The sequence below is a fragment of the Epinephelus moara genome, chromosome 8, assembly GCF_006386435.1.
Source record: "Epinephelus moara isolate mb chromosome 8, YSFRI_EMoa_1.0, whole genome shotgun sequence".
NCBI classification, from domain to species: Eukaryota; Metazoa; Chordata; class Actinopteri; order Perciformes; family Serranidae; genus Epinephelus; species Epinephelus moara.
Genome location: NC_065513.1, coordinates 4260118 through 4283942, shown reverse-complemented (window position 1 = coordinate 4283942; position 23825 = coordinate 4260118). Strand labels below are relative to the sequence as shown.

The window sequence follows — 23825 nt, the reverse complement described above, 5'->3', positions numbered from 1 at the left end:
ATTTATAGCATGATGGGATGACAGCACAATGATGTGTGTGGTATCACTGGAAAGCTCTGGTCCTGCGCTTTCATGTGATATGCGTGGCATTTCTGTGCGAGCCTGCATTCGCGAGTAATCCATCCAAGAGTAATGTGTGTGCAGAGCTGTATGAAAGCTCTGTTATACATCATTTTGTGTAAATTTATCTTTTTTTTTTCGCTGTGAAAACATTGGACTACCAGCAAGTGCTTGGTCTTGTCGGAAAGCTACAATTCCGCTGTTTCACGTGATATGTGTGGCTTCTCGCTATGACACGCGGTCGCGGAGAAAAACTATAGAGAAGAACAGGTGTGAATTTGGACACGCTATGCGCCGTTCGGGCCCATAGAGTTAATCATGTAATTGTATGTTAAAGATGTGACGTCATTCGTGGGGTGCAAATTCATAGGATATCAGTTCACAAAAAAAGGGACTTTCACCCGGGACTGTCCCCCTTGAGTTGATTTCAAAAATGTGAGGGCAAGGTCCGCGTCAGGGGGCAACAACCACAACTGCTATCACCACCAGAGGTTGATGAGGTACAACAAAAAGCCAGTATGACAGGTCAAAGTAGGGGAGTCATTATCATCCACACACTCAAAGATTGGGTACCAAGCCCCAAGCCCTTACAACACAGATTCCCTTACAGCAAGGGTGAATGATCTGAGATTGAGAATAATGAATAAGATGTAATCCCGGCACCCCTGACAAAGTACCCTCTAAAAGTCTGCCAGATGATGTGAATGCAGTACCCCACTAAGACCATAACTGAGACAACTCCTCTGATATATACAACATCAACACTGATCCTGGAGATGCTTGACTACAAGATGAAGACCATGAGCCACAAAGAGCATTACCCTCCATGTGGAAGGAGGCAGGAGGCCAAGATCAAGGCGACATGAAAGGTGTGAGGAAGAAAGGGATACCTAGGAAGTACAACGCACTGTCCATACCTAAGGCACTGGAGACTGCCAAGCAAAATCTTACAGCTTGGCCACCCGCCTAAAGAGATACACAAGTGAAGAAGACACCAGGAGAATAAATAGGATGTTCTCCACTGAACCATCCAAAGTGTACTCTCACTGGCGCGGTAACAACACTGCTAGACCAGGCAGACCAACCTGTGCACCGCCTGGATTGACTACAAGAAAGCCTACAACTCAATGCCACACACATGGATACTGGAATGCTTTGGAGCGTACAAGTTGCCATCAAGTGCTGCATATACCGAGGTGATGCACTATCCTCGCTACTGTTCTGCATAGGCCTAAACCCCCTCAGCCAACTCATCACAAAGAGTGGCTACGGATACCAGTCCTGAAGTGGAGCAACCATTTGTCACCTCCTCTACATGGATGACATCAAGCTGTATGCCAGGAGTGACTGATCCACCTCATCAGGATCTACAGCAATGACATCAGAATTTCATTTGGACTAGATAAGTGTGATCGGATGGTGTCCAGGAGAGGGAAGACTATCAGAACTGAGGGGGTTGAACTACCAGAGGGCAGCATTGCAGATGTTCAGGACAGTTACAAATACCTTGGGGTCCCACGGGCATATGGGAACCATAAGGAGGTCGCAAGAAAGTCAGCCACAGCCAAACACCTACACAGAGTAAGTCAGGTCCTGAAGGTCCAAACCATCAACATGTATGCCCTGCCAGTCATTGGATACCCCACTGGTATAATTAGCTGGCTAAGAAGGAGATGTCAAGGGGAGGCCACTGATATCAAGACAAGGAAGCTTCTCACAATTCATGGAGGGTTTCATCCCAAGTCCAGCACCCTGAAACTGTACACTAAGCGTAGTTAGTGGGAGCAAGGACTGGTAAGCATCAGAGCCACTGTCCAGGATGAAACAACCAAGATCTAGGAATACATGATTAAGATAGCCCCCAAAGATGAGCTGCTAAGTGAATACCTCAGGCAGGAGTAACCCAAGAATGCAGAAGAGGAGGACAAACCATCTTGGAAGGATAAGCCTTTGCCAGGCATGTACCAGATTTAAGAAGTGGCCAACATCAAGAATTCCCACCAGTGGCGGTAAAAGGCTGGACTGAAAGACAGCACAGAAGTACTAATCATTGGCAGCACAGGAGCAGGCACTTAGTACAAGATCAATAGAAGCAGGGGTCTACCACATCAGACAGTACCCCAAGTGCAGGCTGTGCAAAGATGCTCCTGAAACAGTTGAGCACATAGTAGCAGGGTGTAAGATGCAGACAGGAACATCGTACATGGAATGTCATAACCAAGTGGCTGGCATAGCGTACAAGAACATCTGCACTTAGTATGAGCTGAAAGAATCGAGAATTACCAAGCTAAGATCATGCGGGACTTCCAGATCCAGACTGACAAACTGGTGATGGCTAACCAACCAGACATAGTGTTGATCGACAAACAACAGAAGACTGCAGTGGTGATAGATGTAGCAATCCCAAGGGACAGCAACATCAGGAAGAAGGAACACGAGAAGCTGGAAAAATACCAAGGGCTGAAAGAGGAGCTAAAAAAAGATGTGGGAAGTAAAGACAGCAGTGATGCCAGTGGTAACAGAAGCACTTTAAGTTAAAATTTCTGAGGTCAGTGTCAAGAGGAGTGCAGTCCTAGGATCAGCTAAGATTCTGCGCAGAACCCTCAAACTCCAAGGCCTCTGGTAGAGGACCCCAGCTTGAGGAAGTCACACCACACTACCACCCCCATGGGAGGCTGGGGGGATTTTTACAATATACCTTTCGTTCTACCATTCACACACTCACCCATTGGGGATCAGTGCCTTACTCAAAGACTCTTTGGCTTGTGGACAGGACAATCTGTGGCAATTGATGAAAGCAGTGAAACAAAGTGCAGCAAAAATAAAACAATGATCTGAAAGACACTGAAAGCTCCATAGAGCAACACAGTTCTGTGTTAAAGGTGGACTCTACGATTATGTAGAAAGGTTGTTGATATTTGAACTCAACACCCAAACAAACACACCCCTCCCGTCAGTGCTCTTTCAGAAACTCTAGTAACATCTGCGATGTTATTTGCATTACGTTACTATCATTGCATCGGTCTGCTCCTCATGGGTGGGGATGTGGAAGAGGGAGAGTAGTATTTGATTGTATCCAGTTACAGAGTCAGGGATGTGTATGAACACCAGATATTTTCAGTGCACACACAGACAGCGAGCGAACGGTGAGGGTGTATTCCCTGATCTTGATAAAAAAAAGTTTATTGTGTTATACTTGCTGACTGCACCTTTAATAGTCTATGATGTCTACTCAAGAAACATTTTTCACATTAGACATAGCCCTTTGTTTTAGTGCTTTGTTTGGTTATTCACAGTGTAATGTTTAGCACCATAAGTTGCATTAAAACCTGTTATGTAATGATGGTCAGATCATGATGATTGGTAATGATGGCCAATCAGAATATTCCTGCCTTCAGAGCAGCTCAGTTCATATCAAGGGGGTGGCAATAGCTCAGTCCATAAGGACTTGGCTTGGGAACAGGAGGATCGCCATTGCTGGTTCAAGTCCCTGTGAGTAACCAAGTATAGAGTGTGGACTGGCTGCTGGAGGGGTGCCAGCTTCTGCACTACCGAGGTGCCCTTGAGCATGGCACCAAACCACCAACTGCTCGGGGATCCTGTCCATGGGCAGCCCCCTTGCTCTGACATCTCTCCATTTGATGCGTTCTGTTTTCCCCCAATAAAGGGAAAAAAACTGAATTATTAACTGGATTAATAACTGCGATTCTTCTTCCTCTTCTTACTCTTTTTCTCAATCTTCTTCCTCTCCTTCTTCTTCTTCCTCTAAATTAAACTTAATTTACCTATTTCACATTGTTGTGGTAGCTGTTCTGAGTAATTCAATAGGCTGTTACTTAATAGTTATGATGATGATTATTGTTTTGTTTTTTTTTTGTTTTTTTTACCAGTAAACCAGTTCCCGTAGCATTATTTCTCACAAAAGAGAAGAAGGAAGCTGATCAACATGGGATCGATACACTTGGAATCTGAAATCCTACAAATTCTGGTCAAATTCTGCACAGCAGAGAAAAACATTCTCCTGTAGCTTTCACCCAGAGTGATTGCAGCACTATCTTCTTTTGTCCACAAAGATCCTGCCACTCCAGCAGAAAATGGTTGTCGTGTGGGGGTACAAAATGAACCAAATATGAATGATGAAGTCAAAACACAAGCCGGGCCTCAGCCCTTCCCCTTTATTTATTTTACAAATATATCTGGGAGACAGAGACAGAGCTTGTCTGATGCTGGGGCTCCGCTGATCTGTAGCCACAGCACACTTGCAAAACAAATTCGTGCCTGAGACAAACAGCAGATAGGCCATATTTCTTGGCCCCAGTGACAGAGGGCCCAGCTCAGCAGGGGCCTCTTGCTCCAGTCAGCCCAGCTTGTTTTCTGGCCTGTGCTCCTTAATAGTTGGATGAGCAGATATAGGCTAATTGAGAACCTTGAAGTGACGCTGGCAGGTCAGGGGTTAAACAGATTGATAGCTAGAACCTGTCACCCGGTATGCACCTTCTGCTGAGCAAACAGTCTGATGGCAGAGATGTGCTGTGCAAGTTTTTCCAGGGGTGGGGCAACTCTGACAGGGGCATAGGTTCACTTAGCTTACTAATCTTGGCATTAAATTGTTATAAAGTTGCTGTATACCATAATTTACTACCAAATCATATAATTAAAGTTCTGAATGTTGAAAGTGTAGCAATGACTGGTGACTGGCAGGACATTATTGTATTTAAATGTACATTTATTTAAATAGATGAAATCAGTAGCAATGGAATTGGATTAAATACACAGTAAACCTCAATTTGCTCACTCATCTTATTTTTTTTGGAAACAGCTTGCACTCAAAAATTTGGGTTTAGTACAATACAGTAACATAAAAGTTTCAAGTACACCAGACTCAAAGAAAATATGTCACTTGACCCTTGTCTGTCTTGTCTTTCAGTTTAGCATCACTTCTTTTGTTGTTGGAGCATTTAATTCTATGTCATGAACATAAAAACATCGAGTACACATTTTTACAACCATTTTTTAATTTCATTGAGCTATAAAAAATATATGTTAAGTGCACAATGATAGTGTTGTTAATTGGCCTTGAACTAATTAGGCTAAATTGACTGTATACATTTTAGTCAAATTAACTAATAACTCAAAAATTGTTGACATAGCCTAACTTAAAAAAAGTTAAGCTCACAAGGGATAAGTTTTTGTGTCAAGTGAGCATAAAGTTTTTATGTTATTTTGACAATCCGGGACATCTGTGTCGACTTTAAGTGAGTAACCTGACTGCACTAAACTAACACTTGTGATTACTGGTAATGCCACATGATTTTGGATTTGCGTCTTATTTTTATAGTACATTTAGATTTTATATTTGCACTCTTTCCTACAACTGCTGCACAGCAATTTCCCTTGGGATACATTATATCTTATCTTGTCTTATCTTATCTTATCTTATCTTATCTTATCTTATCTTATCTTATCTTAATTTATCTTATCTTTTCGGCTTTGTATTTTATTGTCTTTTTGCTTTTTCTGTTTTTAACAAGGCATGTGTCACATGAGACATGCCTTGGAAGGAAAGCCAAATGAACATAGGACTCAACCTCCTCAAGGACAGTCAGGGCTCTGGAAAATGTTATCAAGAGTGATCATCCTAAGATCCAGAGGAAGAGGAGCATGCAGATACAGAAACCTTCACTTTACTGCAGAAACTGAACCCAGCTGACAGTCCAGAGAGCGACAGTAATCAAAGACAGTGAATGAATGTGAATGTTTAATGTTGACTTGAGTCATCTATGTGTTTCCTGTCTTTAAACCTGTACAGTGGTCTAATAGCTGAGAACGCTTAGCTTTGTCCGTGTTTCCACACAGTGACCCTCAGCAGCCACCCACTACTTCCTGCCTCAGCTAACAATAGATAGTTTGACTTTCCATAGCGCTTACCAAGCAAAATGTGTCAGGGTCAATTAATATTAATGCCAATGTATTTCATTTTGCTGAAACATATGTGCTAGGACTACTCAGCATGTGTACAGTCAGCCAATGCGGATAAATATAGAAATCTGCAGAATGAACATTGTTCCAACAGCCAGTGTAAAAATAAACTGACAAGCAGTAAATATATCTATATGATTTTGTGCAACAAATTTATCTTTAGTGTTTTTAGTTTTTTACCAAACAAACAAAATGTCAGAGGCCTAATTAGCATACTATACCGAATATATTTCTATCAGTGCTATTAGTAACAATGATACCAACAGTAATAATTATAATTATAGTGATTTACAATATTTTAATACAACCGCATTTTTCTGGTAGCCTATACACTGTAGAACTTATCACCGTTTATGAACTATCTGTGTTCTGTCAGCTGTCAGTCATCGCGAAATATAAGAAGTCATTTGAACGGGATTTTTTGAAAATGTAATATTCTTCAAGACCTTTTGAATCTTTTAACCCTCCTTCTGTGTCTGCGTAAGTGTGACTCCTCCATCAGCACCGCTGCGCTCTCCAGTCCAGGCATTTTCACGGAGGAGGCAGCGATCATGTGACTCGGAGTCCACCAATGGCATCGCGGCAGTCTAACTTTTGTGATAAGGAAAACGCAGTAAGGAGCAAGCGGACTGAAGGAGTTTCACTCTGAGATCTTCAATGGTCTGCATCACACACTGGCCCTACTGGCTCTCAAAGCAGCACTATCACAAACAGTGACCATCAGGATTGTATTGGTCTTTCTTCATTTTGTTCTCCTCAGCAGCCCAAGCAAGGCTGCAGCAACACCTAAACCAAGGTTTCAATTATCAGACAATCATCACTGACTGGCTGCTGTCTGCTGTTCAAATGTTGGGAGACAAGGCTCACGGTAAGTCTGTCTACTATTTTACAAACTGTGCTCTGCACTCGCTGCTTCTATCTGATAGATAAGCTTATGACTTAAAGCAATTTAAACCCAACAAAGTCAGGTAAATGTTGAAACAAAGGCCCAGTGGCCTGAACCCGCATATAACATATAAGTATATATAACTTGCTCACTCTATAATATATATAATTTGTTAGGTTAATAATAGTCTGAAACAGACATCATAACATGTTTTATATCCAAACACCGTTTAAGCCCAATTATAAAATTGCAGTTAACTGAAGCAACAGCCCAACCAAAGCAGAGTGGCACTTTTTGAGGTACCTGAAAAAATAAATAAATAAATAAAATAAAAAGTAAAATATTCCATAGATAACAATTTACAAAAAACGAAATAGAAAATAATCCAATAGAATATAGCCTACATAATAATTAGCACCCTGGTGACAACTGAAAATGCTACGACTTTGCATACTACAAAATCTCTTGAAATCCTAATGATGTAGTTAAGTACCAGCAAAATAAAAGAAATAAAAGGTTCGTCGTTTAAAAATGTAAAAAACGCGTATAAATACTACTACTTCTACTACAATAGGCTGATGATAATAGCTAATTATAATAATATTAATAATGATAATAATAGTAATAATACTATTAAGAATGACTCAGTGTTAATATATAATAATAATAATGATAATAATAATAATAATAATCGTTTAATACTTGGTGTCTGTCTTTTGATGCCTGTGGTGCTGATGGCGCGGGGCACCACACGAGACCCCTTGTAGCGTGCGTGCCCCCCGGGCCGTTTCACTGGACTCATGACGCTTCTATTTCGCGGCCTGCACATCCGACGCTGATTGTTCACGTCGTCCCTGTTCGTTAATGACTTTGAATCAACTCAATTTTTTTAATCATGGCGCGTTGTTCGGCAGCAGTTTAATATTAGGCTATATTTCACTCGACGGAGGCTATTTGACCGCTCCGTCAACGGGACACCGAACCAAACGAGACGAGGAAGGGTTTGCTGATGCTTTTTCTTGTCACCATATTGTAGGGCTGTATAGGCTGAGTGAGTGATGAATTCAACTTTATAGACTTACTGAAAAGACTTACAGAAAAAGGCTTCATCACCTGCAGGTGGGTGTCCGTAGCTACGGGGTCTAATAGGCAACATCCACTCTTCCTCACAGTGTGGGCCGGTCGCTGAGAGTCTACAAATAAAATCTCGGAACAAGTTACATGCACGTGCTAATGCAGAAGATCCAGAGAAGGCTAAAACCATAGAGTCACTTTAGCCGTATTTTACTGTGGAAAACAATTTTTCCACCATAATATAAAACCAGTCAGAAGTGCATATTTGAAGCAGTGTCAGACTGATGGAATTAAAAAAAAGGGTCATAAAAAAATCACTAGGCTACTATTATTAGTGATATATTATTGGTTATTAGTTGAATAAACGGGTGGAGAACATAGGCTGCAGTAGACCTACATTATACAGCATCGTTTTGACGATGAATGCGCAAATATTGGTAATGTAAGTTGTACAAGTGAGGGAATTAAAAAAAGGACCACCTTCATATTGTAGGCCTACACAGAAACTATCCCACATCAACACAAATAATGCACATTATAACTGTTACATTTATTTCGATTATTTATGCGTATGTAGGCTTATAATATAATTATTATAATAATTATGTTCGACTAAATAAATATACAGATAAATAAATCGCCTTTGCCTAAAAAGATTTAGGGCATTTTGAAATAAATATCAGCTAATTTCTAAAACATTTTTCTTATTTTTTACTTACTTTTTTACTTTACTTTTGCCTTTATTCATTTTTATGTCAGAGTGAATTGCATTGAATCTGAAGAACAACTGGTAACACTGAAGTTGCTGCATTCAGAAAGAAGAATAAATGTCATCATAGTTTAAAGATGAAGAAAAACGGGCGGAACATTATTGTGTTTGCCTAACTGAAGAACATTCAGGCACCCCAGTTCCTTCAGACTGAAACTGAGGACCTGAAATAGTCTGAGCTGATTACTTTGGGGGAATTTAGGTCGATTTTATAGGATCGAGAAAATAGCACTCTTGGTCAGTGTGATTTCTACTCAATACAGTTTCATTTATAAAGCCTAATATCACAAATCAGAATTTGCCTCAGAGGGCTTTACAGCATATACCACATCCCTCTGTCCTTGAACCCTCACACGGCATATTCCCAACCTGTTGTTTAAAAATTTCTTCAGGGTTGTTGTCGACTTACCTCCCCAAGTTTTTAGGCTATCATAGAAATAGAAAAGGAGAAAGGACATTGGCCTATTTGCTGTGGTTATTAATTTGTTACTGAAATTATCTGAAATTCTTTTAGTAAATTGTACATTTATGTATGTAACTTTTTGTATTGTATTTTAAACGGATGTTGTAGTTGCTCTTTGTGGTGTGTAACAGTTGGAACTGTCTGCTTGTGTTTATAGCTGTAACAATGCGCTTCTCACTTGGCCAGGTTGCTTGTGAAAAGGGGATATTACATCTCAATGTGACTTTTACCGGGTTAAATAAATAAGATTTTTGACGTCAGACATTTGAAACACGATCAGATTAAATGGCGTCCTTACTGTTGGTCTCGTGCACATTTTTCATTTTCGAAGTTTTTCTTTGTAGAAAATACCGAAAAAAAACCCGTATGCTTTATTTGCACTGTAGCCTACATTGTGCCGTGTTGCCTTTGGTGATGCAAGCGTGTGTGTGTGTGTGTGTGTGTGTGTGTGTGTGTGCACGTGTGTCTGTACCAGGTGTCACTTTGAAGGTTATGGAATACACATATGATGATGACCTGGAAGAGCTGTGTCCCGTGTGTGGAGACAAAGTATCCGGATATCACTACGGTCTGCTCACTTGCGAGAGCTGCAAGGTAACAACACACTCAACCTTTAACTGAAAGAAAACCTTCAACACCAAAACCTGTTACGGATGTTGTCAATATGGTCGATATAATAAAGTAGGCCTATCACACCTGTTCAACGCGACTTCATTCATTTATTCTTGATTAAAAAACTGTGGCGTTTAAACGGTAGGCTGTTGTCGACATTTTTAAATGTATTTTTCTCCATTAGGCCTACTCATAATTTTAATGTAAAATTAATAAGACACAATATTATGGAGTATTAATTCGACCTTTGCAAAATAAATACCGGAAAGCAGCCATTGTTCTGCCGCGACGTTTTATTTCGAGGGCGCAAATTTGCCTCCTTAAAAATGTTGAATATCATCAACTCGCTGTCTCCTCCGCTGTTTCCGACGCGTCTCTGTTTTTCAGGGCTTCTTCAAGAGGACAGTGCAGAACAACAAGAGGTACACATGTGCGGAAAACCAGGAGTGTAAAATAGACAAAACCCAGAGGAAGAGATGTCCTTTCTGTCGCTTCCAGAAGTGCCTCAACGTCGGAATGCGGCTCGAAGGTACACTTTACAACTGCATATAATTAGTCCGTCTTTTTATTACAACAACAATAATAATAATAATAGTAATAATGATAATAGAGTTATTACTATGCCTATTTATGCTATTATTGGGGAAAAATATAATCTCATTATGTATTTCATGGTACTTTAATTCCAACAGTAATTTCAATAATGCAACTGTAGGCACATATTGTTATCATATATTACTGCAGTAAAAACCCCTGAAATATTTCTTGATTTGTAGGCTGGTGGCTCTGATGTTGTTTCCTATACACATGGGATGGGGTTAATTCCCAGACAGCAATGCAGGAAAGCACCTGCTTCCGCAGCAGAAAAAAGGACACATTCTTGACTTACTGATAAAACTCCAGAGACTCCCCTGTTTTAAATCAAAAGCTCTATTTAGACTACTAGAAGGAGTGGAGCTTCACAGGCTCTGGGGATTCTTCTCAGCCCTAAAAAGGGAAGTAGAAATGACCAACATGCCTGTTCTTTACTCTGTATAGGGATAGTTAGGGATATTGGTGAAATGCAAGTTGTGACTTTTCTCTCTGCTGTTACGCACTGCAAATTATTTTCACGAAGTTACAATATGTAACGGTAATATTTCACAATAAGTTGCAATATTATTACATCAGAGGCTTTTACTTTGATATTTAACCAAATTTAGAATTGTAATGAGAACTTTATGCAGGCAAATATAATAATTTACAGAAGCACACTGCTAAATCACAGTAATATAAGGAGTTTATCTGTGCGATTTCAGTAAAATACAGTAATTATACAAGTAGATATTGCTAAATCACAGTAATTAAACCAATCAATTTTAATCAATCAAAATGTACATAGTTGAATTCAGTAATTTACAGGAACATACTGTTATATCACAGTAAAGTAATGGTCTTTAACTGTGAGGTTACAGTTAAATATAGTCATATTGCAGGAGCATGCTAAATCACAGTAATATGCAGGTACAACTACTGTGAGATAAACAGTATACAGCTGTCATTTCACAACAATTTACTGTAAAAATGATACAGTAATTTACTGTGAAAGTAATGCAACTAGTAGCCAGTAATTTGCTGTAAATGTACAATGGAATATTTTACAGTGCAGATCAGTCTTCATTAAGGAGTTTTTCAAAGTGGATGTTGGCAGTGGAGAATTCAATAGAGTCTGTGTTTCATGTGTAAATCTGTTTTTCACCTCTTGTGTCTTGTGTGACAGCGGTGCGCGCAGACCGCATGCGTGGGGGGAGGAATAAATTTGGCCCCATGTATAAGAGAGACAGGGCCTTGAAGCAGCAGAAGAAGGCTTTGATACGATCCAACGGGTTCAAGCTGGAAAGTGCAGCTCCTCCGCCAGCCTCTCCTCTGCAGACTGACTACGGCTTCACCGGTACCGTGCACAGTCTGCCCACCATCTCCAAAAGTCTGCTTCCCTCCACCCCAAGCTCCATCACCCCTACAGACTACGAGGCCAACCTCTACGGACCCCCATCTCTGGGCATATCCATGCAGTCCCACATGCCCCTTACCACTCAGTACCAGTACACAGCCTTCCCAAGCAGGGCAATCAAAGCTGAATGTCCCGACTACACCAGCTCCCCTGAGTCACTGACAGGATACCCATACCCAGACATGTACCCCTCAGCCTCGCCACAGCCACCTAGCCTGCCGCCGCTGGTGTTGGAGCTGCTGCGCTGCGATCCAGATGAGGTGGTGGTGCAGAATAAGATTGTTGCTCATCTGCAGCAGGAGCAGGGTGGGCGGGGGCGGCTGGACAAGCCCAGCACCTTCAGCCTCATGTGTCGCATGGCAGACCAGACTCTCTTCTCCATAGTTGAGTGGGCTCGGAGCTGTATCTTCTTCAAGGAGCTCAGGGTGAGTCCCAAGTCCTTTATCCTATCCTCATGCTCACACAGTTACGCATGCACACACTCATAACGGTGGAGGATAATGTCACATTTCACAGCTGCACTCCAATATTTCTTTAATATAAAACTCCACCTTAGAGCTGTCTATTACACAACACAGCTATGGCTTGTCTACCATCCATTAATCATGTTTTATACATACTCCTCAAAATTCATTAGTGTTTGTATTATATCCTACAGAAAGCTGCCATCTTGTTTTTGTGGCGCTACAACAAAATTCTGTCTTTGTCAAATAACAATAAAATTGCTGCCACTTCCGAAATCTGAATTCTCGTGTGTGTACCAACATCCACATCCATCAAAAAAGAATCATTTACTCATTTATGCTGCACTTCACAAAGAAGATAGAGAGGGAAAAAACGACAAATGGATGAAACGTTGCATGGAAAGATGAAGGCAACACAGACTCTGCAGGGAAATGTCAGCTGAGCTGTGGCTCTGCACTAATTCTAAAATAATCTTCTCTTGTTTTACAGCACACACATTCTGTTTGTTTTGTTCCAGTTGTTATACCCTTTTGCTTTCTTTTTTTTTTCTCTTACTCATCATACAGAGACATGAATGGTCCTGATTTCAGTCATAAAAATAACATTTCAATAAATCAACTGCTTCAGAAGGCAAAACATTGGAATGCTCAAATGCCTCATTCTGTTTTTCTCATCCAGCCAGTATAAACTGCTCTGATTAGTTGTGATGTTTGTATCACAACTCTAATTGGCCTGACAATCATAACATGTGTTCAGTAGCATTGTTAGGTCTGGGCATTCCAGATCTAATAATGCTACTGGACCCCAGTATTGAATATGAATAGCCTCCGGTATTTTATGAATAGGCCCCGATCTAAATACATATATACGCTATATGCACACTGTAAATTATTTCGCTGTAAAATAATGGTAAAGAGCTGGCAGCACAGATGACCTTGCAATTGTTTATTATAAAACGGAACACAGCATATTTCTGTGATTATTTGGATTTTCAGTAACCTTAGAGCTTTATTATTCTGTGGCTGTTTAAAATATGCATGTCTATGAAAATTATGCGTGATAAGCAATAAAAACTCAGATAAAAAAAAACAACTCGAGATCAAAATTGAATAGGCCTACATTTATTTAAAAGGGCAGTGTCAACATGAATACTGCTACTGTCCTGATGGACGACCAGGAGAAATTAGCCCAAACAAAAACAGCCTACGAGTGTCTGCTTTATGGCAGTAAACTAAAATGTTGAACTGGGCTTGTCAGAGATTTCCCCCAACCCTTACCAAACCTGACAACAAATGAGATTTGAGCCTCATCCATACTTGATTTTTGGGCCAATGTCAATATTAGGAAGTATAACATTCCATTATCAATATATCAGTATATATTACTGAGAATGTTGTTCCTCAGATGAAGACAATTATATTAACGTTACCAAAATAAATCAACAAAAAAATGCCCATAAAATATAAGCTCACTGTTTGAGCTATTCAAATCTCCATCTCACTGATAGATGACATTTTAAAACTAGCTAGACAGTCCGTTGAGCATCAGTTTGATATGAAACATTCTTGGCAATATGAACAAGATATTAGCAAAGAAAATATGACTTAAATTATTTCCTACCTTGTAGATGCAAGACCCAACTGATGTTGATGAAGCAGGACTTGTTGATGTGAAGTACATGTCCTGCAAACTGTGCAGTTTCTGAAGTCCCTTCAGGAGCTGATAACAAATTATGTCCATCTATTTTTCTTAAAGTAAATTGACAGTGAAACAAAAAGCACTGGCCTAATGTTAGAGTGAAAAAACTCATGTTTTATCAAACTTCTGACCACTATAAATATTATGATATCTTTGATCAAAAACGCAAGTTTGGGGTTCTTGGTATCTTTCAAGTAACATGAGAGATAGAGAGAGAGCACACCAGTCATCACTTAAATGTTAAAGCCTTTACTGCTGGGTGATTTAACCTGTAATAATACATCTTAATTTATGAGTTGGTTATATTTTGTATTATTATTCTAAATCTTCAAAGTAACTAAAGCAGACAAATAAATGTAGAGGAGTATAAAGTACAATATTTCCTACTGAGATGTGGAGTAGAAGTATAAAGTAGCTTAAAATGGATACGCTCAAGTTCAAGTACCTTAAAATTCTCTGAATTTTAATGATAGCAGTTGCAAAATAGTCTGTTTCTACTAAATATTAACAGCTGCTAATATTTGTAACATCACAATTAATAATTTAGAATAATAATTTTGGGGAAAAAATGTTGTGCATAAAAAAGCATCAAAATCCTAAGCCATCTATGTCCTATGGCTAAGCCATCTATGTCCTCAGATTCTAGAAACACCCCTGTGTATGTCCATCTCTTTAGAAATTTAAGAATCATAACTGAAATTTGAAATTCAAAAAGACCAAAAGCCAGAAGTTTCTACCCCCAAACAGCAGTGAATAAGTGCTCAGAAAAAGCTGGACTCTCTAACAGCGGCCATACTTTTTCATAATCCTCACCCATCAGTCATATAAAAATTAAAATCAAGCTGCTGCAAATTAACATTCAAGTCAGCCTTTATTGTAATGTTTTTTTTTTTTTAATTTTATTTCATTGTAATTATTGTAATGTCCTGTCTCATTTAATGTCTCATTTGTATAAATATGTGACACTTAAATGAAACAACCAATACAGCAAGATAGTACAAGTCATAACTAATGCAAATAACACTACTTATGAAAAGCTGGTTTCTACATGTTAATGACAACAGTTGATGTTCTGTTTGCCATCATGAATGTCCCAAAAAAGTTCACCCATTAATAATTACAGGCTATTGCAAGGACATGTTATCCTGTTCATCCTTTATTCCTATTTTCTATTTCCTATCTATATTCTTTCTCCTATATTAAATTTTAATAGCGCTAAAATAGCAGGAACATGGTTACATAACATTTGCTTTGCTAAAAGGGAACAAGAGAGGTTGTTTTTAAGATGAGACTTGTTTTAGTTCTATTTTAGTATAGTCCACGGGCCTACATGCCTTTTCAGTAGAAAAAAAAAATACATGAATGCATTCACAGTTGATGAAGTTGACTCATACACCCACGATTCACTCACAGTTCACTTGCAGTTCACTCAGAATGGACATGACCTTACTTTAGGAGCACAAACCGTAGTTGGGAGCTGCGATTTTTGTATGTTATGAAAATCGAGTTGCAGAGACTAGAAACTTGCTTGACGTACTTATTGTAAATATTATATGCAGTTTGGTATTTGTCAGACTTAAAGGAGCTCTATACAATATTCAGAATACATTAATATTGTAGCAAACAACTATTCCTATTTCAAGAAATACTGTAGTTATGGCGTCCTGAGCAGAGAATGAAGTCATGCTCCCTCTGTGTGTTGTAATCTGCACTTCTCTGTGGGTTCAGGGGCGTAAATATAGACAGTGCAGGCAGTGCGGTTGCACTGGGGCCCATGGGGTGGAGGGGCACGACTGCCACCTGGAAATACGCCCATGTTCAAAGAAGAACTCACATTTAAACAAAATGGTGCTATTTTCCATACATGCCCTAAATAAGGCAACCCATCTCCATCATAGCTTTCTGGTTTTGTAAAACAGTGTCTAAAAAAGTATCAAGTTAAAGTAATAATTTCATATTTTCTTTTGTAGATTTGTCTTATACAGATATGTAATGATGATTGCTGTGTAATATGTATGTTAATGTGTCCAATATCAAGTATCTGCAAGTGGATGTAACGTAAAAGTGGCAGTAAGACACACTGTTGCTAAAATATATTTATACACCTAAAACTGTGTGCGTGTATGTGTGTGTGTGTGTGTGTGTGTGTGTGCTTCATAACTTGTAACGCAATAGGGCCCCTCATAATAGTGTGCACTGGGGCCTATTGTAACTACATTACGCCACTGTGTGGGTTGTTGGGGTCGGCGGTTCGGATGCATGTTAGCGCATGTGAATCCCTGTGCGTGTATCCCATTGGCTAGCTCCTTACTGCTTCTCTGCACTGTGCTCATACGGTGGTTACAGCTGCTATTGGGACAGCATCATTGCAGAAGCACAGCGCCCACCCTCCAGCTCCCTTACTGGTTAACACCATTAGCTCTGTCAGCACTTTTGCAGTTTTAGCACTGTTCAGGCTGTTAGCACCGTTAGCTGTTAGCCACCAGCTCCATGTTGACAGCCGTGTGCAAACAACCACTGAATCATAGTTATGCTGTGAATATCATATAGAGTAGTGGTTCCCAAACTTTTTTTTTGAGGGACCCTTTTTCTATCATCAACTAAACAGGATCATACAAGCTACGACCTCCTGCACCTGTCCGCTGGAGATGTTTTTTTAAAGGGTTAAGGGTAAATAAGATGCCAGATTGCATAAAAAAGTAGACAGAAGAAATAATTTCATGGGTAGGATCCTCCCAGACCCCTCTACAGAGATCTGGGCTAAGCCCCCAATGTCCTCATGTCCTCAAATCCTAGAAACGTCCCCATGCTCCAGCATATTATATAAACACATAAACACATGCTGTGTTTAATGGAAATGTATTCATGGCAACTGTAAGAGATAATGCAGCATCATCTTTAATGTAATGATGTCACAGTTCTAAGAATACAAAGTCATAGCAATGAGTAATGAGTACTGCGATGGAATACTTTAAGCCTTGTACGGGCAGTTATTCCCTGCTGTTTTTTCCTCAGTGCTGAAGTGTTGCTGTCCACACACACAAACACACCTCTGGAAATAAAGACTGGACATACATCAGTGTCCCACTCCATCATCTCCAGCACTGATTATCTTTGTGAGCTGTGTCACAGATACACAGTAGTATTGGGCAGTTTTGATGATTTAATAACACAGTCAAACTGAAGTCCTGTGCTGGGGAAATCAATACTGTTGTTGTGGTTAACTGTGCTGCACTACTACTCTTCCAAGTAAAAACAGGAGATTAGAATTATTTCTGACATATCAGACAGGTTACACAACAGTGAAGGAAATATTCTCTTCCCCTGTAAGTATGATATAATGTACTAACAAACAAACATCTGTCGACAAGCCATGGTCAAACTGATTCAAGCAATTAAATAGTTTAACAAAAGGTTGATTCTGGCCTTGGTGAGATTTGGTGAGATTCCTACCTGTCTTTTGATCAAATTGAGTTTATTCAGCTACAGTCAGAGCAGGTCTACTTTCCTGCTCCACATTCATTCCCATTTTCATTTCCCCTTGCTTCTTTTCTGGGACTGCCACAGGTTTGGACATGCGGTCTTCTGCTGGTTATCTGGTTAATATAAATGCCCATATGTTTATGACAACATTTTGGCAGGACTCTTCACAACTGGAACATCTACTTAGCTAGAAACCAGTCGAAGCAGAACCTAATCAACCTAACCCAATTTCATATTCCTGAAATGTGTGTAAAGCTTCCTGTGCTTTCTTAATGTTTTGATTCTTGCTCTAAAAAGACAAAAGAGTAAAGCAAATGTGTCTTTGTTCAGACTGTTGTTGGGAATCAACATAGATTTACCTAACTCGGTGGCACCAAATATGTTGGGGTCAACACATTAGGCTTCACACGGAGGCAACAACTATGTTGGGGTTTAATTGGCTATTGGAAATAATTAATAATTATTATAAATAATTAACAATTATGTTAAATAATGTGACTTAATTAACATTAAATCACCTCGTGGGGCACCATTCCTGTAAAGGGAAAAATGATAGCCAGTTAAAGATATCAGTCTCATAAAATAGGCTAAACTATTAATTTGGAGTTTGATTAATAATTAAATTAATGACAACAACCAAAATTAACAGTAAAGCCTGAAGGATTTCGGAGTTCTTGACGCAGCAGAGGTTGACTATTCATTCACTCTTGTGCAACATTAAACAGACAGCAGGCATGATTCCAAAGAATTATATTTATTCACAAATTAGCAAAGCAAACCAAAACACACAAATTCTAACTAACTATATACAAGCTTGGCGTGTATATGTGTGTGTGTGTGTGTGTGTGTGTGTGTGAGAGAGTGGGAAAGAAGAGAAAGACAAAGGCGGGTGTGGTGATCAAGGAGCCGTTTGGCCTACAAAACAAAATGGCTGGCAACAGAGAACTACCAAAATGGCCAAATCAAGGCTGCTTCAGTTTTCGGGGGAGGTGTTTGTCTGACTGTGTGGTCAGGACAAAGACAAAGGAAAAGAAGCGGGAGCTTTGAAATGACTGTTTGGGTGTAGCTCTGTTGAAAGCCTGTTTGTTAATGAGTCTATGTCAGTGTGATGTGTGTTGCAAACAGTCTGGATTAGTGCAGAGATTGTTTAGCTGTGTGCAAGAATCTGTTTGTGAACAGTATTAGCAAACTAAACACTTAGCTTTGGCGAAGCCAACTAATCAATGACCTAACTTCCAACAATCACAACAATAACTCAATGAACAGCATCAAATCACATACAAGAAGTTAAACAATCTTGCTTAGCCTGTAAAGCTGTGATAAGCTATGCCCAGTTGTTACATTACCGATCCTTGAATGGATGGGAGGAAGAGTCACTTGGTGGTGTGCTGCTTTTGTTAGCTGGCGGAAGAAGGCTGGGAAGGTGTGGTTCCAGCTGCAGTCTTTGTTGTGTCCTTTGTTCCGAAGGTTCTGATCCGAGGAAGCTGGTCGCTCGGGGTCCTTGCAGAGTTAGACGCTGGGTGCTAACTCACTTAGTTCCTTGTTGCTGGAAAGCTAGTTGCAATGGCCTTGTGTTTGCAACAGAGTCTGTGATCAGTTGCCCTCCCTTTAGTGGTTTGGGCCTCTGGAGCAGGGGTTTGGGCCTCTGGGCTGTTCCAAGCCCAGCCGGAGAGCGGTGTGCAGCTGCTTCAGCAGCTGGAGCAAGAAGAGAAAGTTCTGTGGAAGGGAGCAGATCTTGTACAGATGCCTGTGACATCACAGAGTCACATGTCACTGTAAAAGGTCTTGTCCAATCAAGTTTTGGGACTTGAGTCTCACTGAGGTGTGAGGTGAGATCTCCTGTGGAGATGGGTGTCGCATAGCCCTCTTTGTTTGAAGACAAAGAGCATGCAGAGGAAAAGCCTTTAAATTGTCAGTTATGATTTTACCAAATGAAAAATCATCTGTGGTCCTGTGAATCCCAACACTGTAACATGGATTCTTGAATTATGCGACTGAAAGTTGCACAGTACTCCCTTAATCCTCTGTGAGCCACATACTTCACACAGTACATGCTACATTCAGTCATATTAAAAGGTCCGTTCAACCAAAATTACAAAAGAATGAAAAAATACAATTCAATGCTCTTCTGCCGTCATGTATGTAATAATGTTAACACAGATGGTGGCTGTTGCCTTTCCTGCAACATTCTAAGTAAATGACCCAGTTGAAGATTTGGCGCACCCAAAATTAATCTTTTTGTTACTTTTGTACCTTCCTTGTCTCAGAAAAACAAAGAGCACATTGTGGTGCAGAAGAGATTTGCTTTATCTTCTCAGACTAACAACAACAAGGTATCTATATACTACCTGTGAGAGGGACACTCAACAATAATGCTCCCCAAGCCCGGTTCTAGGCAGGCACATATGAGGGGGCAGTCATAAATGTGAAGGGGACATCATGCTCCAGCACATTTTTGCCATAGGTAGAGCTGACAAATAAAGGTCACTCACTCACTCACTCACGCGCTCACTCGCTCACTCACTCACTCACTCACTCACTCACTCACTCACTCACTCACTCAGTCACTCGCAGAATGTGGGGACGCTGTGTGAGTGCCCTATAGAGGGTGTCAAAGCACCGTGGTCTCAAATGTGCTCACTGCTTGTTTTGTTGTTGATAACAGTGTTTTCTACATGGAATTGGGTTGTTGTTAGCTATGTGTCCAACCCCCAACCTAAAGAAATGGATTGCACTTTGTCAGGCCTCTACCCTAAGACCTGTCTAACTTGGGTGTCCCACCTGAAGACTAAGCTCCTACTGGTATAGCTCTTAGTATCATTGAGGCACGCAGACCCCTGACCACAATAAGGTGGCAATCCCTCAGGGAGGAAAACTGAAAAATAAAATAAACAAAAAATAAAATAAAAATTAAGAAAAAATAAAATAAAAATATCCTTCATCCAGGCACAACCAACATCTTAACATTTATCTTATTGGATGGCCATTAGGCATCTAGACATATGAAATAAATTTGAACCTAATAATTACAATAACCTCACTATAGCCAGTATTTACCAAAGCTAGTCTCATAAAAAAAAAAACTTCTCAAACTAACAGAACTAACAAACACAACAGATATAGGCTAGAGCAGAACATTTTATATTTTTTTGTTTTGTATTGTTTTTTTGGCATTTTTTGTTGTTTTTTGTTTTTTTGTTTGTTAGCAATTTAACAGATTTCTCTTCACGCCACTCTCCTTTGAGCTGCTGAAAGCTGCAGGAGTGAAAAGTTAATAAAAGCTTTGTAAAAATCGCTGTGATTATCAAAAAACAGCGTGCAGAACTAGAGGCTGGGTGGGGCTTTATGTAGGGGTCTGGCACACACAGGGCATTTGTCCTCAGTCTGTGACATGCAACAGGCACTCATCTCTCACTGTGCTTGTGTGATTGAAGAAACGTTCGTACTGACAGGCTCACTCTCTATGCTCACACTTTGTTGTTAACTATATATTAAGTATCTCACGACACGAGGTCATTTGCATACTAAATAATGATTGGGTGTTTACTGAGGATAGGGTCTCTGCCGACTACAGACAGTTGTGGTGTCTAAAGCACTACTGTGATGCCCGGGGTCAAGAAGTACATATGGTCAGGGTCAAGAAGGTACGTATGTATGGCCCAGGTCAAGTGAAGTCCAACTAGGGTGTCTCTCTGTCGTCTGTTTATCTTTGTCTCACATTTCACAAAAACAACCAACCTATATAAGCAGGGTAGTTGGGGCTGTTATTCAGAGCAGTTCATATTGGCTTCGAACTCTCTCTCAGGCAATTTTAAGTGCTTGATTTGATGCTGTACTTAACGTTAGATCACCAACAGCTGGCACACAGCACGGAGTGGAGTAGAGACAGATGAGAAAACTTTTCAGGTTTGTGCCTTTTTCGGCGGATTTGATTTGAGGGGGCAAGCCATTTGTTTAAGGGGGCATTGCCCCCTCTTGCCCCTGCATAGAACCAGCCTCGATGCTCCCCTGCCCTGCTGATACAGGAGAGAAGCATTAAGGCTGCTCATCTTTCATTATCATGGAACTGATACATAAAAATATTAATAATGCATTATTATTAAATCCCCACCAAAATATACAGATTCTTTATGTGTGTAAACAATATGCTTGTCTGCTTCTACTTGTCTGTATTCATTTGTATTCCATTAGTTTTTACATTTTCTCTCACAAACACCTATTGTCCCTGTCTTCATTTAAAGGAGCTATATGTGAGAAATCTAAAGCAAATAGTCATAAAATCATCCTAATATGTCACAGAGACTAAGGAATAATGTTCATATAACGTACTGATCTCACCGACAACAATAGTACAGCCAAAATATTTGCATCTAAACAACATTTTTGCAGTCTGCAAATCATGTTTATGTTTTGAATTTGTGTTTTGGCCTGTTGCGCCATCCACCGCTGTCTACCGGTCACACAGTCAGTAGAGTCTCAGCATCAGTTACAGTTACGACTGAGCTACAGCAGCACGGCAAGCAGCATTAGCAATGTCCCAGTACATAGCATTAGCAGCCGGCTCCTCAGCTGTATGTCAGCAGCAGCGTTAGCAGTGTCCCGGTACATAGCATTAGCAGCCAGCTTCTCCTCAGCTGTATCCCGGCAGCAGCGTTAGCAGCAGAGAAGCCAGACTTGCTCGAACGGTCCGCTGGAAAACAGAAGATCAAGGACACAGCGATGCAGCCCTGCCATGGCAGCCGTCCGTGGGCAAACAAATCAGTCTCCAGCGTGCCGCTGTCCAGCAACCTCGAATCTGTAGGGGAGGGGGGGCGGACACGACTCGCGGCAGTATTTTGAATTTGAGTGCAGTAACCGTTTTGGCCACATTCTTACATACAGCGCCTTTAAGTAATCCTCTGACGCATAGGAGGCGATGCACTAAAACATTGTAAAACCTCCCATTTCGTGCATGTTACAGTCTTGTCATCAAATTGTTTAACCAACACGTCCTCATACCTAAACAACAGATTAGGTCATTGGCCAAAGACTCCCAACATGCCATCTATGACTGTTGGAAAGTAGCAGTGACAGGCATACATACTAACAGTCACAGTTTTAAACACATGGTTAATTCTGTGAAAGAGTCGCAATTATGCACCATAACAACGTGGTTAGGTTTAGAAAAATGATCATGGATTGGATTACGTATTTTTGTTATGTAGCTCAAGTTAAATCATAAGTTACCTCACATTACATAAGTGGCATTAGGTGATAAAGGAGCCGTATATAGCATTGATTACACAAGGCTCTCAACATAGAGGTGGCTCAGATGCTGGCTAGCTCAGATGACAGCATACACAGAGGTAGCATCACGTCATTCTCTGCTCAGGACGCCTTCACTCGACTATTTCTTTGCATAGCAATCAGTGGTTTGCTGCTATATTGATGCTCACAATGTCACATAGAGCTCCTTTATAATAACTCAATGTTGATTTTTGGTTTAATGTGGGACACAAGCAGCAGTCTCCTTGGTGTAAGTCCTGTGTTTGTTTGACCATCCATCTACCATGACTTCCTCCTTACGCTGACTTTGTTGCTCTTTTTCCTACGTCACCTGACTTGCTCCTGTCATAATCACTATGGCCACGAGAGGTTGTCACCCAACAATAAGAAGAAAAATAATAATGAGGAATAACAAGTGTGTTCCTGTATGTGCTGTGCACATCAGGCACACAAATAAAATTAATCATCATGACTATCATTTATCATAATTTGTCCGCACATATCCCACATCTACACGCACATATGAGATTCAAATAGACACAAGAAGTTTGTGCTCTAGAAAAGGATCAGCACTCAGTGAATAACCTCCTAAGCTATTATGGCAAGGCTTAACTATACAGACCAGTGAGCAGTGATAACTAACATGTCTTTGGGGTCATCGGGTGGGAACCTCCTTTCACCAGTGTTTCGTCTAGTTGGTCCCACGACACCTCCAGGAGGCTAGACAGTGATCTCAGGTGTCCCAGAGAGACTCCCCTAATGCCAGGTCTCACTGCTCCCCACACCAACCCAATAACCTCCTTTAACTTACTTACACATGGCTTTCTCAGCCCAAACAGCATCGCCACCTTCAGCCAAACCCAGGCTCCATACATGCGAGCTCCAGGTAGAAGCAGTGCTGATACTACCTTTCCTTCACTATACTCTATTTCACACGCTACATAGCATAACTACAATATCAGCTAAAGTTAAAGGAGATAAATAAACTTACAGGATCAGCAAACACACTCACCTTGCAGCATGGTCTCAAACAAAAGGGATTCAAATAGGCCACTCCCACACTTAAATAACTTTCCTCTTC

The 23825-nt window shown here is 40.4% G+C and overlaps 2 protein-coding genes across 3 annotated transcripts in view; one reads left to right on the top strand and one right to left on the bottom strand.

Moving 5' to 3' along the window:
• The window catches only part of LOC126393944 (coiled-coil domain-containing protein 106-like), a 613357-nt gene that overhangs the window by 449417 nt on the left and 140115 nt on the right, over nt 1-23825 (bottom strand). The window lies entirely within an intron of this gene.
• The window catches only part of LOC126393918 (nuclear receptor subfamily 5 group A member 2-like), a 43013-nt gene continuing 25874 nt past the window's right edge, over nt 6687-23825 (top strand). For both annotated transcript variants that reach the window (XM_050050359.1, XM_050050358.1), the window contains exons 1-4: nt 6687-6907; nt 9707-9825; nt 10231-10372; nt 11603-12258. In XM_050050359.1, the coding sequence (XP_049906316.1) occupies nt 6886-6907; nt 9707-9825; nt 10231-10372; nt 11603-12258 (939 nt within the window). In that variant the 5' untranslated portion in view covers nt 6687-6885. The remainder of the gene's footprint in view (nt 6908-9706; nt 9826-10230; nt 10373-11602; nt 12259-23825) is intronic.